A 17,941-nucleotide genomic window follows, 5' to 3' on the forward strand; every position below is an offset into this window, starting at 1 on the left:
ATGCCACATCTATTCTATTAACCGATTATACAACCAGCGAAGTTAATTGCTTGGATATTTGCTGAATTTTGAGTTGAAATCATCCTAGTCTTTTGATGTGATTTTAATGAATAAGATTGAACCAATGCTTTATTTAGTCAGTGATAATATTCACTGATTGTGATACTTCTGATTATGAGGGATTCTTTGTTCTCGAAACATTTGCAAGTAAAAGTTGACTTGTATGTATAATTGAAATGTTATTTTTTTTATTGGGACTTTGTTTACTGCATCTGTAACTTGGAGCGTGCTCTGGTGCTGTATAATTTGACCCTTTGCCTTTATCTTACGTTCAAGTACATTCTCCCACAAACCCCCGGGGCTTTGGTCTCGTGGTATGAGCTCAGCGTGTGATATGTGGGTTAGGCGCTATTAGGGATTCGAATGCTTACGCAGACACAAGTCTGATATTTAAGTGAAGAAAAATAGAGGCTGACCCATTTATGCATCGATTTCCAACCATGTCTCACTACCCAGAGATTTTTTATTATAAAAAAGCACATCCTCCTACAAGTCGAGTCATGGCAAAATTGCCCAAAGTAAAGTAAATCTCATTTGTTCTCATATCTTATAAATACATAGTTCAAGCCGAAAGTAATGAGTTCAATTGAATTAGTCACAACCCGTCCTAAATCTGCCTTCGATTAGTTGTTCATTCTTCTTAACACTGTCATGTCCGGTTACACTAGTTCTATATGCAGCAGTAAATAAGAACTGTACGAAGGGTTTGTAACTTGTAACAATGAAAATGCCCTAATTAAAGTATGTTGCAACATCATAAGTTTCTACCCATCTTGTTTTCGATTGAAAATGGATAGAAAGCCAAACTAAAGAAAGTATTTCAAGAAATTCGGAGTATGCAAAAGTAAATACTTATGTAGGAACATAGGAAAGAATGTTACTATTTGTCAATTTACATCGAACACAAAGTAAATACAAATACTATAAACAATATTGGATATGCCTATATCCAACCAATCTATCTAGTGAGAGAGAGAAAAAGAGGAAAATTCAATCAATCATGTATAATTCTTACTTCATAAACAAACAGTAATGCATGCATCTTCACAAATTCAATCATATATACTCATTTTCTCTTCACTACTAATTAATAATCAATCCAACTACCAATGAAAATCAATAATTCAAATGAAAACCATGCTATTTTCATCATCAAATTTCATATCTTCAAGACTAGAATGCAGTACTCCTTCGTCTTGTAAACATGGTACTTCAAAATCCATATCGAACATCAACCCATACTGATCGTCCTCCTGACTGCACTTGGACAAGTTGACCGTTGTTTCATCCTTCGAAACTTCGTTCATTTCTTGATGTGACAACTGAAGATGGTTCTTTACTAATAAATCAAATAAATGATGATGGATTGTGTTTGAGTTCTGGCTTTGATAGGGTGGATTTTGGTTATTAATGTCATAATTCAATGAATGGTTGTATAATTCTGGAGAAGTGACAGCAGCCTCGTACATGTTTTGTGGGCTAAGATTGTTCGTACAATTGTTGTTGTTCTCACTTTTAGTTTTGTGAAATACTCGACATAATACCCAATCTTCCTGTTCAATGATCACACACAAAAAGTTAAATAAAACAAACATTATGGGTGCTATATTTGATGTAAGGAAACAACTGTACTTACTCATTTTAGCTAAAATCTAGCCATAGTATACTCATTGTTTCCTTCTTTTGATACAAAATAGGAGGTTTCTAGGAAACTTCTTGCAATAATCTCCTCAATCTTTTAATCTTCAAACGCTTTACACGTGTATCAAGATCTATTCAAGTCGTGAAAGATGTGCAAAAACCGTCGAAACTTTCAATCTTATACACTTTATACGTGTCTCAAGATCTATTCAAATCGTGAAAGATGTACAAGTATACATTCAACAATCAAAATGTTCTAATTGTAATGCGTGTCTCAAAATCTCTTCAAATTTTAAGTTTAACCTATTTGTATTGGTTTCACAATCTTTTCGACAAGCTTAAAACTTCTCATGAAAATCACACACAAATAATAAAAAGACAAATCACCACCCTAAGGAAAGTGCATTGAAATGGATTGTTGTAAGAACTAAAAAGGAGGACATGAAAATGTTGCAGGGAGAAAAAAGAGTTAAGTTATATATATTGGCAGTGCGGAGATCTTTTATGCTATCAATGTAATTTAACTTTTTATAAAAGGCAATTTACCATTTTTACAAGGTTGTTAATTAATTTTATCTTTCTTGTATTTAACTTATAAACCTAAATATGCAAATATTTTTTATGCCGATAATGCATATATTAACTTGGAGAAAAAAGATTAAAATATTACCTTAGGGGGAATATGAGGGTTTTCCAAGCGAAATTCATGCATGATCCAGCCAGTTTTAATGCCATTAGGAGCTCTATTTTTGTAGAAGACTAAAGTTTTTCTCATTCCTACGATCTCACGCGTGCAAGGATCGAACACTGTTCGATCTTTGCCCGTAGCTTTCCAGTAACCTGAAATTGTGGCCCGGTTCGCCCGAAAACCGGTGGTATACTTGCGGTCTCGGAAGCTGAAGAAGTACCACTCACTTGAGTTGAGCTTTGCCACCTCTAGTTCAAGAACAACATTCATAGATAAGCTACAACTAGTTCAAATGATAACAAGAGTTAACACATATAGAGGAAATTAGACAAATTTACACTTTAGTAATTAATTATTGTTCCATCCGTTTCAATTAATGTCTTGCCTTGAGTTCCCCTTTTAATCTATCACAAAAACAATACTTTGTCTATTAAAAGTAAGTTTTAATTTTAGTTTCAAACTTTTCATTTTACTTGTTGTGGCACTCTCCTAATAAAGTTGACGTGGCGTAATTAAGGGAAAATTTCACATAAGAACAATTGGTCTCTCCACTTTTTAATTTTATAGCTCATATTTCAATTTACAACCAACTAACCTAAAAATAATAGGCTAAGCTTCAACATCCAATTCCAATAGGTCCTTAAAATTGTTATTTAATTTTTAGAAAAGCTTGCACAAGCTTTTAAGTTAATTTTGGAATCAGTAACTGTGACTCAAGTATTAGTTCAAGAAACCAAATCCATTTGGATGGTGAAAATTAAATTTTTAGCAAGCTTAAATATGTGAGTTTAAATTTCGAATTTGATTTTGTGAGAAATTTGGAGTGAGTATTATTTAGACGTGTTAGAAATAGTATAAGGATGTTGTATATAAAATTTGAAGTCATTTAATGGAGATTTGGACTGATTTTGAACAAGAATTGCAACTGAAAATCGTGGAAGAAGTTCGTCTACAGAACGTTTGTATAAAGGTGTATAAAAGTGTATAAGATATGTTTATGTACACTCATATACACTATTATATAAGATTATACATAATTATACAAAACCGACTTCGTCTTCTTCCTAGCGTCTTTCTGAAATTTAACTCAAATCTTGTTCAAATCTATTCCAAATCACTTCAAATTTAAACTTTGAACTCCTTTTGATATTTTCCATCAATTGGAACAACACCCAATCCAAACAATTAACAAACTTAAAAAATTATATTCTCTAAAGCAAAACTTTAAATAGCCTTCAATAGTGGACTTTTATTCTTCAATTTTTTTACATTGCAACCATGTGACATATGGGGAGAAGCAGCAATGGCGGACGACCCCTTGAAGCATATGTAAAAGATGTGAGAAGAAGGGAGATTGAAAGCAATGGTTGTGATCGAGAACACAGATTTAACTCTATAGCTTTTAGAATCAATGGTTGTAAGAATACAGATTTTGAACTTGCAAAAGCTAGTGTTTTCAAAATGTGTACAATATGGGCTAGGTGGGGTAAAACTAAAAAATATGGGCCATTTTTTGTTATGATGTGAAGTCATGTGTATTTTCTTGTAATTCTTTCCGTAATTAAGACCACAAATATTTAGTTTAAGATTAAAATTCAAAAATATTCTTTATATTTTTAAACTTTGTGCCAGCTAGCCAAACTAAGACAAAAACATGAAACAGATCGGATGGTTTATAATTTTTTTTCTTTTTGTCGAGATAATCGCTAAACAATACTCTACGTAAATACTTATTGAGCTTAACATATTTACTTAGAAGGTCATTAAAAAGCTAATTGTTTTAGTATTTGCACCAAGTGTATGAGTTGCCAGTTGGTACTTAAGAAAAGATTATAGGTGGTAATCCATTAAAGTCAATAAATTTATAATGAAGCTTAATAGTTTTTGCTATTGCTACTAAATTAATCTTATAGAATAATTCTTAAAGTCCGAACGCAAGAAGTGTGCATGACAAGTAAAAAGCTAGAATTGTGTCTGCACTTAACAAAATTAAGCAGTAAATAAATAGAATATATATGAATACTTGCGGAAATTTATTGTCTTTCATTTTATTTGACCAATAAACTAAAGTTCACCAAAATCAATTTTAAAACATCCTTTTAGTTATATACACGTTAATCTTTTGCTGGTTCATCTTACCAATTGACGAGAGTACAAGGGAAAATATATTACAGAGAAATGAAATACCAGTAATATATAACCAAAATTGAGTTGGCTTTAACTAAATGAATCATTTGCTATAGACCACCTCCATTGGCCTATGACCTATCCATTCATGTCTCTATCAATATTTAACTTTATTTTTGGAAAAAGGATAGATAATTTACAGATATTTTTAAGTTTATTTTGGGAAACGAAAAAGTAAGAGAAGAAGAGAAATGAACATACCAGGAAGCTGCCATGGCTCACAAGTGTGAAGATCAATTTCCACTAAAGTACCTTTAATTATTTCTTCATTAGTAATTTTATTGAAGAGATAATGGCAAACTAACTCTTCATCACTTGGACAAAATCTAAACCCTGGGGGCAGTGTTGCTCCAATCTCTCTTAAATCCATTTTTTGTAGGAAATGAAAAGAAGAGAATGTTTTTTGTGATGTTTTAATGGAAGTTGGTAGCCTAAAAAAGAGCTTTCTATTCTTACAGATAGAGAAGCAATGACATGTATTTATATACAGAGAAGGCACTTTGAAATATCGGATTTTTTTTTTTTTTTTTTGGAATTTCATGAAAAACCAAAGCCACAAGAAATCTCCTTGTGTGGGCTTAAGTGTACAGAATAATAGTAGTTAACATCGAATTATTGCTACTATAATAAGTCCAAATAATTTTGTAATATAGGGGAGAACCGCCAAATTACTACTTTTAGCTAGATCAGAGGAGTGGGGATGTAGGTTTAGGTTAATCTTTTCAAAAAGGGAAACAAGTTCAAATTATGTCAAACTTAACAACCTAATACAAGTTGTTACTGGTTCTTTCTTCCATCAATATGTTTGGTAAGCCTTTCCTTAGATTCTACCATTCACAATTAGGAATGAAACCAGGATTTTCATTATGAAAAGTTAAAAAATAAAGAAGTAAACATATAAAAAGTTCATGGGAATCAATATATATATATATATATATATATATATATATATATATATATATATATATATATATTACCTTTTTAAATAATATAATTTTTCGAGGAAGAGGTGTTAAAGGTGTCACGTGAGTAGGAAGCCAGCTGGCACTTAGCTGGCAAAGAGTATGTTAGATTAGCTGCTAATTATACAATTTTAAGTTAGTTAGAGTCAGTTGGTATTACATTGTATATATATGTGTATAGGCGGCGGTTATTCAATATAACAGTGAAAATATTTCCTCATCTTCTCTATTCCCGCTCTAAGCTTCGATCTCTCTTAACTCAATCTAGAAGCATCCATGGCAGATGTTGTCGCGCCCTTTTTTCTCGCGAAATCGCGCTTCGACATGTGACAACTCTTTTAAATGGAAGATAGAGTGTTAGAAGAGAAGAGTCGCCGCCTAGCGATTTTTTAAGGTGCATTAGAGCACCTATTTGCAAATAACTCTATTTAACTAGTCAATGTCACCAAAAATCGGGTAAGGGCTCAAATTACTGATCGGCTCCAACCCTGCACCACTAGATAATGGCGAGTAGTGGTCGATGCATCTTTTACCTGAAAGGTCGGGATCGATATCCACAGGGAGTTAAAATTGGTTGGGAGTTGGGTTTCTATCTAATCAAGTTATGCGTGTTGCTTTTAATTACACTTCTAGCCATGCTTGGATTTGTTTCTATTCTAAATTTAATGCTATTGATCGCTGGAAATAATCTAAGTACAATATTTTTGTAGGAGTTTTCTCAATTGATAAAAAGCACTAGGGAAGTGACTTACACCTAGGCTAGTATCTAATGAGATCTAGAATTTAGGACAAGCTTGTTATACTTGGGGTCGTGATATAACTTTTACACAAAATTACTCACTCTATACATCTCGGTAGTTTGAGTGACTTTCCCCTAATTGGCTTTATCAAGCCTAATTGGGTGTTCAAATAATGCAAATAAAATTGGCTCAAGTCGGGTATTAGTATCTCTAGGTTTAACCCTTTAATTGAGGCTATCAATCTCTTGAATACACCTCAATTCCTTGTTAGCCTAATTTTTCCAGACTTAGTCCCTCTTTCTCAAGAAGAGTCTAACTCATAAAGGCACGAATCAGTATTTGCAACCACCAATTTTACAATTAATCAAGGTAGAAATTAAAGTTGAAGATAAAATATAAGCCATAAAAGTTGATTACAAGAATAAAATCTAAGAATATAAGCTAAAGCTACTCTAAAATTACTCTAAGTGGTAAAGTACGGCTGTTCACGAGCTCACTGATACAAAAGATGACCTAAAAATGTAAAAAAGATTTATTTATACACAGCTGAAATTACTGAAAAAAATACCCCTACGGAGGTTCCGCTATCAGTGAAATACTGGGCGCCTCAGCGCATGGACTTTCGCGACTGCGCAAAAACAAGCACGGATCGCGTTTCTTCAATTTTGGACTTGGACTGGGCTAGGTTTCACGGTTAGCGTAAAGTCTGTTGCGTCCGTGTTGGCTTCCATCGCGGTCGCGTAAAATGTTCGTGGACCGCGTTCCTCAGTTAGGTTCCACTAACCAAGTCTCTAAACCTCTTTCACGCCCTCAGTGGAATTTGCACCGCGTTCGCGCCTGGTAACTTCGTGCTTGCGTAATATAGACGCGGTCAGCTGTAGTGTTAGCACTTGGCTGCAGCTTCTCTAAACATCAATTTCACTGCAGCATATTTTTAATCGCCTCAGCGGAGGATCATACGCGTCCGCGTAATAATAGTGCTGACAGTGCTCCTGTTCTATTCTTTGGGCTTGTGCAAGTTCGACTCCTTTATGAGTTCATTTTGGCTTCTTTGCCTCATTTTGACCAAAACCTGCAAGTAAGCACCTTATGTAGTTTTCGGAAATACTTTTACACATTTTTTATCAAAACCTATGCAAAAGAGAGCATAAGATAGTATAAAATTCATAGTTATCAACTCCCCCAAACTTAAGCTTTTGTTTGTCCTCAAGCAAACAGAGTAATTCTCACCTCCACAAGAAAAAAAAAAGGCAAATTTCAGCTGTCCTAAGGTGACTTTATCAAGCATAAATTGGGACTAACAATTATCCTCAACCAAAATGCATTATCAACAACACACAACCTTTTTAGTACCATAGCTCTAATGTGACACAAGAGCGTTAAAAGTTGACTTAACTCATCAAGGAGGCTCGCTCTACTGCGTAGGTCATTGTGGAACTCAAACTCTTTCTACTTTACTCTCCATAAGCAAATCTCACTTTAGATTATAGCACCCAGAATAAGGATTGTGGAAAAGTACGCTCATCTCTTTCAAAGGAAAGTCACAAGTCCGGCTCTAAGTACCATAGGCTTGCCCCTTATGTAAATCACCACTAATGTACGCTCACTCAACTCGAAATCATATAGGGCTTTTGCGGAAATGTAATGAAGTCTTTTGGTTCAAGGTAGGATATATCGGTCTATGGAGGTTTCATCTTTCCTTAAGCACTTTATTTTCTTATTTCGGCTCACATCTTCTTGACTCTTTGAGTCATTTCCTTCTTCCTTAGGGGACTAGAGATACCTATTATCACTTTTTCTTGTTCATGACAGTCATTTTTCTCCTTTCTAATCATTCCAAGCCTTTCATCATTTCTTTCATTGAATCCCTTCATTTTTCTATATTATTCACTTTCTTTTTGACTTTTTGGCATTTCTTTCTTTTGTTTTTGCCTTCCCTTTTCTTCATTTTTAACTTTTATCACTTTTACCTTCCTCGTATATCCCCCTAAACTTATGCTTTTGCCAATTGTGCTAAGGAAAGATCGGGTGCCAAGAGAGGGTCATTTAGAACGGATAAAGGCTTGTATCATGGTTATTAAAAGAACAAGGGCTTCGGCTCAATGGGGATGACTAGGGATATCATATTTGGTGGGCTATGGATGCTTTCAAGTTTCAAATTGGATCAAGAAGAGCCTATAATCATTTCTCAAGTCGAGCTACACTTAGAATTTCACCTATACAAATATTCAGGGCAAGTTCTAGACTTATTGGCACGGGACTTGAGCTTACAAATCTATACCTCACCTTACAAGCTGTTGGATTGCTAAAGAGAATAGAGTCGAGGGCCCACAACAACCCTATCTAAGATTGAGCAACACAAATGGCTCCGAGAAATCATTCGATGATTGTTTAGTCAATACAAGAGTCTAAAGGTCACAACTAGCACCATTCTTTGCAAATCAACTTGTTTCTAACCATAAGGTCAAAGGTAAATGTGTTAGGCCCAAGTGAAGCTTGCCTAAGACACTTTTATTCATTACTACTATTTACACAAAAACATAAAGAAAACGGACTCCAACCCTTATGAATGTTTTCAAGCCATCCATCATCGGGAAGAGCCACCCGATTCACACAACCTCCACCTTTGAAAAGAACCGTGGAATTAAGAAAACCAAAGGCTTATTGATCACAAAAACTTGTAAGAGTAAGAAGCTAAAAATTGAAAAAGAAACTACTAAATGAAATAAGAAGCTACGTTATTAAGGAAAATATCAAAAGAATTTATAAAGTAAAATATGGAAAGTAAACTGAATATGTATAATAGGGGATTGAGACGAATATACTTAAAAGGGGAATGAATATATACATGGAAGGGTAACGTTATATACATACCAAAAGTAAAAAAAAGTATGAAAATAAAGTATGATAAGTAGAAAATAAAGAAAGTATCAAGATTATTACAAACCAATTATCCAAATCATTATCAAAATAAGGCCACCCCCCCCCCCAAATAAAAATTAGCATTTTCCTCAATGCTAACATCAAAATTAGAATAGGGGAAGGGTAGAGAGTAAAGAAAACTCCCTATGATACCTCTATCTGCATGGGGTCACCACTCTTCTCACCGGGGTCCTCCAGCTCAATCTCCAAACCTTCAGTCTGGGGGATCACCACTTTTCTCACCGTTTCTCTATCAGCCTCATGCTCTAGTGCCTGTGCTGCCTGAGCTACTGGAACTTACTCCTCCAAGAGTAAGTCCAGTGAGATGTCCAACTGATGTAATCTTCTCTACCTCCTTCCTCGGCAGCTTTACTGACTCCTTTGAAGTACTAGTCTTCTTCATCTTCTTCGCTTGTTTGCCCAGGTCCTTGATTGCTCTTCCTTGTGCAGCAAAAGTGGCCATGATAAGCTTCTGGTTGTCCAGGAGCTTCTTTTGGTTGTATAGAAGCTCCTTTAGCGATTCCTCCACTTAAGCAGGCACCTGAGGTTGTGCTGGAGCTGCCTGAGCTGTGGCTGCACTGGATAAGGTAGATAGCTTTGATGTAGCTACTTGTATCCAGTTGTTGATGCTCGATAACGTCTAGTTAACCCGCAGTGCAGAGGGTAAGCCGAGGTGGAGGGCACAGACAATGGGGTTGTGACAGAAGGGTTGGATGATGGAGGTGGCATAGCAGCAGAAGAACCTTCAGTTGTGGAAGGCTCGGAACCAGTCACCACCACCCCTGGCTCTTTAGACTGGCCAGTGGAAGCGGTGGCTTTGCTCTTGGCTTAGGGTTGTCCGGACCCTGAAGGTTATACCAGGAAAATGGCCTCTTTGGCTTCACTTTGGTATCAAAGTCCCTTCCTTCTACTTCCTGGTCCTCTAGGTACATGGTGAGGAAGTTTGGGAAGGGATACTAGCTCTCATCTTTGCCAACCAATCTGATAATCACCTTGGTCATAATATTTCCGACATTGATCGGGGTACCCCACTATGATATCCCCCACAATAATAGCCCGGGAGACTGGCATATCACTGTCATGTGTAGTAGGGTCTAACCGGCTGCACAGAAAAGTAGACCACCCCTTCCCTTTGAAGCTTAGATTGTTCTTGTAGATCAGGACCACAGGTGTTAGCCAAGCTGGAGTAGTCTCAGGAATAGCAATCACCGATTCAAGCCAAGGCGGGCTAACTCATTCATAGCCACCTTCTCCAGATAAAGGGACTCGTCCTCATCATTAAACCCAACATAGTCATTTAAAGTCTTGCTATCAAACATAATCTTCCTAGTGTGTACTTTGGTAAAAAATGTGCCCTTTTTGATGTGGGCGATATTTGCATAGAATTCCTTGACCAAAAACTCATTGGCCTCTGGTAAGTTGCTGGTGAAGAACTTACACCCCACTCTCTCGTTGAAGTGCCTCTTGACATTAGGGTTGTGGGGTAGCAGATCTCGCTCAATGAACACCCTCTCAAGCGTAAGTGACCTATGAGACCACCACTCCCAGAACTTGTGGTAGGCTTTCTCACTCACAAACTGGTCTTGCCATACCACAGGGTTCCTTGATCTCACCAACACCCCCTGTCTGGGTGTCACCACCCCTCCCATCGTCAGGGATCTCAGCATCAACATCAATTGGATCTGTTGGTGAGGCCAAAGTTATAGCAGGAGGGGAAGCTGATGTTGAAGCCTCACTACTTTCCTTTGAGCCATCAGATGACACAGCAGAAGAAGAGGGTGTAGGCTCGTCTCGTAACTGGAATTTCCCTTGAAAGTTTGTGGGAACTGGGTTGGCACCGGGTCTCCTTCCAAAACTTCTCGGGAAGGGACATACTCACTACCATCAGAATGGGATGCGGATTTTTTCGCAACTTTGAGTGCAGTTCTCATTTTACCAATTGATTTTTGCATGGCGAGGGGTAACTTGATCTTCCTTTACCATAGCCCCAGGAGGACTCTGCTCTCCTTTTTGGCTTATCACTTCCACCTCTAGATTGGACCATTGTCTGCATACACAATCAGTGAAAGCTCATTAGTCTTGGTATTCAAGGGAGTATCAGATGAAGCAGATAAATGATTACAGTATTTACAGCACAGTGTACCACTATCAGTAGAAAAAGGTACGTGACCGCGGACTGGCTACCGCTATCCGCAAAAATTGGGTCGCGGCCGCGAGAGACTAAGATTTAGAGTACCCAGTCTCTGAAGCTTGACCACTGCTGATAGCGAAATGTTGGGTGCGGCCGCGAAAGCAGCACCATTGCGGGTGTAAAAGCAAACCATTTTCACTCAGCAGTTCATATGAACATTAACCGCGGAATTCAAAAAGACACAAGCACTGAAAAAAGAGATATCACCTAAGGTTTTCATTTAGCATACAACTTAGGCAATTAAGTGGTAAAATGAACAACCCCATCCCCATTAGGTATTAAAATCTATTACCCAACTAGTTTTATCTTCAATTAAGCATATTATTCTTGGCTAATATTGACCCTAACAAAAAGAAAATTGAAACTATCTAGAAAGAAAAAGCAAGAACTAAAATTAAGACAAAGAAATTGCACACACGAGTTGTTTAATTTGTTGTAGAAATTACTCTTGCCTAATGAGATGGAGTCTAGATTCAACATGAAGCAAATGAATAGTGCAAAGGGGCTTTGAGAGCTTAGGGCGTGAAAAGTGTAAAAGGAGGAGCCCTCCTATATATACTAAAACCCTAAGGGCCCACATCGACTTACCTAGTGCGGCCGCGGAATTCCATCGCGGTCCGTTCTTTTGGCTATTTTGAAGAGCTGCAGGTTCAATAACGCCATTGAGAGCGAAAAACCTGGTGCGGCCACAGAACAATCCGCTCATTGTGAAAATTCCAACGTGAATGCGGTTGAAACTTCAGAGAGGTTATATTTTGGGATTTTCAAGTCTGCGTCTGCTACAGAATCACGCTCCCGCGAAAAAGCTTCCACTGACTATGGAATTTTCAGTGCGGTCAGTGGTCCAATTACACTCTTAGCAAAATTTTCCAGTATTAGTCCTGCACTGCATCAATATTTTCTACACAAATCTCACAACCAGTTAGATCAAAAGAACCTAATCTAAGAAGGAAAATGAAAAAGAAAGAAAAATCACTTGGATTGCCTCCCAAGAAACGCCTGATTTAACATCGCGACACGATGTATGTTACCATCATCATTTGAAATTGATCATTGCCACCACGTGGCTATCATCAAACTTGCCAAGATAGTGCTTCACTCGGTGCCCATTAACTCGGAAGATTTTTCCATTTTTGTTTTTCAAATCAAGAACACCAAATGGAGTTACATGCACCACTTCAAAATGATCACTCCATTTTGACTTGAGCTTTCCCGAAAATAGTCGTAACCGAGAGTTGAATAGAAGAATCAAGTCACCATCCTAGAATTCCTTGCTCCGGGCATATTTGTCATGAAAGTACTTCATCTTGTCCTTATACAAGGACGATCTGGAATAGGCATGAAACCTAAACTCATCAAGTTCATTTAGTTGCTCTACTCGGAGATTTGCAGCTACATCCCATTCAAGGTTTAACTTCTTCAGCGCCCACATGACCTTATGCTCTAACTCAACCGGAAGATAGAACGCTTTCCCAAATATCAACCGATAAGGATACATACCAATTGGAATCTTGTACGCAGTCCTGTAAGCCCACAAAGAATCATCCAGTTTCCTTGATCAATCAGTCCGGTTTGCATTGACAGTTTTTGATAATATGCTCTTTATCTCCTTGTTGGAGACCTCAACATGTCCATTCTCCTGGGGATGATAAGGGGTTGACACTTTATGATTGACACCATACTTAGAGAGTAAAGTATCGAAGGCATTGTTGTAAAAATGATAACCTCCATCACTGATGATCGCCCTTGGAGTGCCAAATCTTGTGAAGATATTTTTCTTTAAGAACGCCACCACACTCCGTGCCTCATTGTTGGGCAAAACCACAGCTTCAACCCACTTGGAAATATAATCAACAACAACCATAATGTAAGTGTTATCACATGAACTCACAAATGGTCCCATGAAGTCAATGCCCCACATGTCAAAAATGTCAATCTCAAGAATAGTAGTGAGAGGCATCTCATCCTTCTTAAAAATTCCACCAGCTCTCTGACACTCATCACATCTTTTAACAAGCTCACCAGTATCTTTATACAGGGTAGGCCAATAAAATCCACAGCTAAGAACCTTTGAGGCAATTATCGCCCCACCATGATGACCACCGTAGGGCGAGGAATGGCAATAATCAAGAATACTCATTTGCTCATATTCTGGGACACATCTCCGGATCACACCATCATTACAAAGCTTGAAAAGATATGGCTCATCCCAGTAAAAATCCATACTGTCCCGTTTAAGCTTCTTCCTTTTGTTAGAAGAGAGCTCACTAGAGATAATGCCGGTCACAAGAAAGTTAGCCACATCGGCAAACCAAGGCATACTATTAAGAGATACTGAGAGGAGTTGTTCATCCAGAAATGAAGCATTAATTTTGCGACCATCTTTGGGTCTCCCCTCCTCTTCCAAGCGGGACAAGTGGTCCGCCACTTGATTTTCAATTCCTTTCTGATCAATAATCTCTAGTTCAAATTCTTGAAGCAACAAAACCCATCTCATAAATCTAGCTATAGAGTCCTTTTTGTCATCAAGTAACGGAGTGTCGCGTGATCAGTATGAACAATCACTTTGGCACCTATGAGATAAGGCCTAAACTTTTCCATGGCAAACACTATTGCTAGAAACTCTTTCTCTGTCATCGTATAATTAACCTGGGCATCATTCACAGTTTTACTTGCACAGTACACCGGATGAAGCATCTTGTTCACCCTTTGCCCCAAGACATCTTCTGCCGCAACATCACTAGCATCACACATGAGCTCAAATGGCAAGATCCAATTGGGTGCGGTGATGATGGGAGTGGTAGTCAATCTATACTTGAAAAGCTCATAAGTTTCATGCAATCATTATTGAACACAAACTTTGCATCCTTTTCAGACAACTTGCACAAGGGATTCACCACCTTTGAGAAGTCTTTGATGAACCTTTGGTAGAACCCCGCATGCCCAAGAAAGCTCCTAACCCCCTTGACGGAAGTAGGAGGAGGGAGTTTTGAAATCACTTCAATCTTCGCTTTGTCCACTTCGATAACATTCTTTGAGATCTTATGGCTGAGGACAATGCCCTCCTCGACCATAAAGTGGTACTTTTCCCAATTAAACACTAGATTGGTCTCTTTACATCAGGCCAACACTTTGTCAAGATTATTCAAGCATTCTTCAAAGGAGTCACCCACAACACTAAAATCATCCATGATCACTTCCAAGAAGTCCTCCACCATATCTGTAAAGATAGCCATCATACACCGCTTAAAGGTAGTCGGTGCATTACACAAACCAAATGGCATCCGTGAGAATGCAAAGGTGCCATATGGACATGTGAAGGTGGTTTTCTCTTGGTCTTCCGGTGCAATCAAAATCTAGTTGTAACTTGAGTACCCATCTAAAAAGCAATAGTAGGCACGTCCGACAAGTCTATCCAACATTTGGTCAAGAAAGGGCAATGTAAAATGATCTTTGCGGGTCACTTTGTTCAGATTTCGATAATCCATGCATACCCTCCATCCGGTGATAGTCCTAGTGGGGATCAACTCATTTTGCTTATTTGTGACCACAGTCATACCCCCCTTCTTCGGTACACATTGTACCGGTGAAGTTTATGAATTATTCGAAATGGGGTACACAACCCCTGCATCTAGCCACTTGATAACTTCCTTCTTGACAACCTCTTGCATAGCCTTGTTCAACCTCCTTTGATGTTCCACGGAGGGTTTGGCATCATCCTCAAGTATAATCTTGTGCATGCAAAAGGCAGGGCTTATCCCCCCGAATATCAGCTAGAGTCCATCCAATTGTCTTCTTCCTTCTTTGGAGCACCTCAAGGGTGCCATCTACCTACATGTTAGTTAAACACAGAGAAAGAATAATAGGGAAATTTGAATAAGGGCCCAAGAATTCATACTTGAGGCATGAAGAAAAAGGTTTCAACTCCAATACGGGAGGTTCCTCGATTGAGGGCTTTGTTGGTAGAGTCTTTCGGTTCTCAAGATCCAAGGAGAGTTTCTGGGGCTCATATGTGTAAGAACACATTCCTTGCAAAGAATTGACATACTCTACCAAGCCTTAATCCTTAGTCACATCATGGTTCAACAACACAACTTCGAAAGGGTCGTCCACATTTATCACAGCACTGGTGTATTCAACAGTCACCTCGGTCACAAGATCAATAAAGGAACATACTTCGTTGCTATTGGGCTGCCTCATTAATTTGCAGACATGGAACACAACTTTTTTATCACCCACCCGGAAGGTGAGCTTCCCTAATTCCACATCAACCAAAGCCTTCCTTGTATCTAGGAAATGTCTCCCCAATATGATCGGCACCTCATAGTCAACCTCGCAATCTAGAATCACAAAATCCGCGGGAAGTATGAACTTGTTGACCCGCACAAGAACGTCATCAATAATACCAAGCGGACTCTTCATTGTTCTATCCACCATTTGCAATCTCATTGAAGTAGCTCTTGGTTGACTAATACCCAAAGTTTTGAATACAAAGTAAGGCATCAAATTTATACTTGCTCCCAAATAACACAAGGCCTTTGCAAAATCCGCACTCCCAATGGTACATGGAATGGTAAATGCACCAGGATCTTTAAGCTTTGGAGTCATCGAGTGCACAATGGCACTCACTTGATGGGTCATATTGATGGTCTCACAATCCATAGATCTTTTTTTAGTTACCTAGTCTTTCATAAACTTGTCATATCCCGGCATTTGCTCAAGGGCTTCCACCAAGTGAACATTGATCGACAAGCTTTTTATCATCTCAATAAACTTCTTGAATTGGTTTTCATTCTTTTTCTTTGGAAGTCTTTGAGGGTAAGGTAGAGGAGGCCTTGGCAAAGGAGCCTTGGCTTTAGGCATTACCATTTATGGTATGTCTATCACGTGTTCCCTAGACGGGCTCACATCATTTTGAGTCTCCTCCTCATTGTCATGAATATCAATTCTCACCTCACCATTCAAATTCTCTTCACTTAATTGCTCATCAACTATTGGATCGTCGTCATTTTGCAGTTTAACATCATCACTCACAACTTTTTTTGCTTGGAGGTTCTTGCTTCGCCACCTTTACCGCTCCTTGTGGTCACATCCATTGCATGGTCGGTATTGTTCCCACTCTTTAGGTTTACTACCGTGTCACTAGGTAGTGAACCCTTAGGGCGAGTGTTCAAAGCTTGCGAAATCTGGCCAAGTTGGACCTCCAAGTTGCGGATAGAAGTATTATGGGACGCCAATTGGGCATCGAAGTCGGCATTTTTCTTCATCATTTGCTCAAACATTGACTCAATCCATCCCATCTCATTGTTTGATGAGCTAGGACCTTGCTATGGAAATGGAGGCGTATTGTTAGGTTGTTGAAACATCGGAGGCCTTTGAAAGCCCGGCCCCCAATTACCTTGATTACCGTTATTCCAACCCCCTTGGTTGTTGTTTCCACCTCAATTGTTATTGTTATTGACACCCGAATTTTGGTTGTTCTTCCCCCAATTGTTTGAGTTGTTGTTGTTATTGTTCCAATTTCCCTGGCCTTGGTTGCCCCAATTCTGATTATTCCCTTACGATCTCCATTATTGATTTGGAGCATTGCCTCGTTGCCCTTGATAGTTATTGGCATACAAAACTTCCTCACTCTGATCATCATACAAGTCATCTTGGTTGTAGCCACTTCCACTTTGCTCATATTATTCTTGATTATTTTGCAATTGTTGACCACGCTGTCTCCTCTTGTTTACCAATAGATTAACCCCTCTAGTGTGTTTACTTGCTTTGATCCCTGAATCTGCTGAAGCTGTGCTTTGGCTAACTGGTTCATAATTATTGTTAACTCAGCTATGGCTTGCCCGTGGTCTTGAAGTTCCTTGTGAAAATTTATGACATGCAGGTCCCCCTGAGGAACATTTGCCCGACTCTGCCAAGCTGAGGAAGTGTCAGCCATCTCATCAAGAATGTCACAGGCCTCAGCATAAGGCAGCTTCATAAAATTACCCCCTGCTAGCTGGTTTACCACACATTGATTGGTTGTGTTTATACCCCGATAAAATATTTGTTGGATCATTGCTTCAGTCATATCATTATTAGGGCATTCATTGACCATATTTCTATATCTATTTTCATGAAGGGGTTTATTTGGTTCCTGTTTAAAAGCTAAGATCCCATCCTTCAATGCAGTCATATGTCCCGGTGAGAAAAACTTAGTTGTAAACTTGTTGGCCAACTCATCCCACATGGTGATGGAATGGTTGGGGAGTCTTTCGAGCAAGTCCAAAGCTTTCCCTCTAAGTGAAAAAGGGAACATTCTCAGTCTCAATGCATCCTCCAACATATTTTTCTATTTGCTTCCCCAGCAGGTATCCACAAAGCCCTTTAGATATTTATATGCATTCTGATGGGGAGCGCCTGAGAAGTACCATATCTGCTCCAATAAGGTTAACATGACATTTGTAATCTAGAAATTGCTTGCCCAGATCCGGGGTGGGACAATTGCACTTGCGTAGACTTCATTTGTAAGCACCTGTGGAGCTGCTCGCGGAGGAGCTGGGGGAGGGTC

The 17,941-nt window shown here is 38.5% G+C and overlaps 3 protein-coding genes across 3 annotated transcripts; all 3 read right to left on the bottom strand.

Moving 5' to 3' along the window:
* Positions 1 to 897: 897 nt before the first annotated feature.
* LOC104246907 (protein CUP-SHAPED COTYLEDON 3-like) lies at positions 898 to 5,024 on the bottom strand. Its single transcript, XM_009802812.2, has 3 exons — positions 4,778 to 5,024; positions 2,372 to 2,637; positions 898 to 1,613 (listed from the first exon to the last, which is right to left on the bottom strand). The coding sequence occupies exons 1-3, from the start codon at positions 4,944 to 4,946 to the stop codon at positions 1,185 to 1,187; spliced, it is 864 nt and encodes a 287-aa protein (XP_009801114.1). The 5' UTR covers positions 4,947 to 5,024; the 3' UTR covers positions 898 to 1,184.
* A 10,426-nt stretch (positions 5,025 to 15,450) lies between these two features.
* On the bottom strand, positions 15,451 to 16,053 carry LOC138871815 (uncharacterized). Its single transcript, XM_070149721.1, has one exon. It carries the CDS (start codon positions 16,051 to 16,053, stop codon positions 15,451 to 15,453), a length of 603 nt encoding a protein of 200 aa, XP_070005822.1.
* A 368-nt stretch (positions 16,054 to 16,421) lies between these two features.
* On the bottom strand, positions 16,422 to 17,716 carry LOC138871817 (uncharacterized). The gene is made up of 2 exons (XM_070149722.1): positions 17,156 to 17,716; positions 16,422 to 16,718 (listed from the first exon to the last, which is right to left on the bottom strand). Exons 1-2 carry the CDS (start codon positions 17,714 to 17,716, stop codon positions 16,422 to 16,424), a joined length of 858 nt encoding a protein of 285 aa, XP_070005823.1.
* Between the last annotated feature and the right edge of the window lie 225 nt (positions 17,717 to 17,941).

The sequence above is a fragment of the Nicotiana sylvestris genome, chromosome 6 (genome assembly GCF_000393655.2).
Source record: "Nicotiana sylvestris chromosome 6, ASM39365v2, whole genome shotgun sequence".
NCBI classification, from domain to species: domain Eukaryota; kingdom Viridiplantae; phylum Streptophyta; class Magnoliopsida; order Solanales; family Solanaceae; genus Nicotiana; species Nicotiana sylvestris.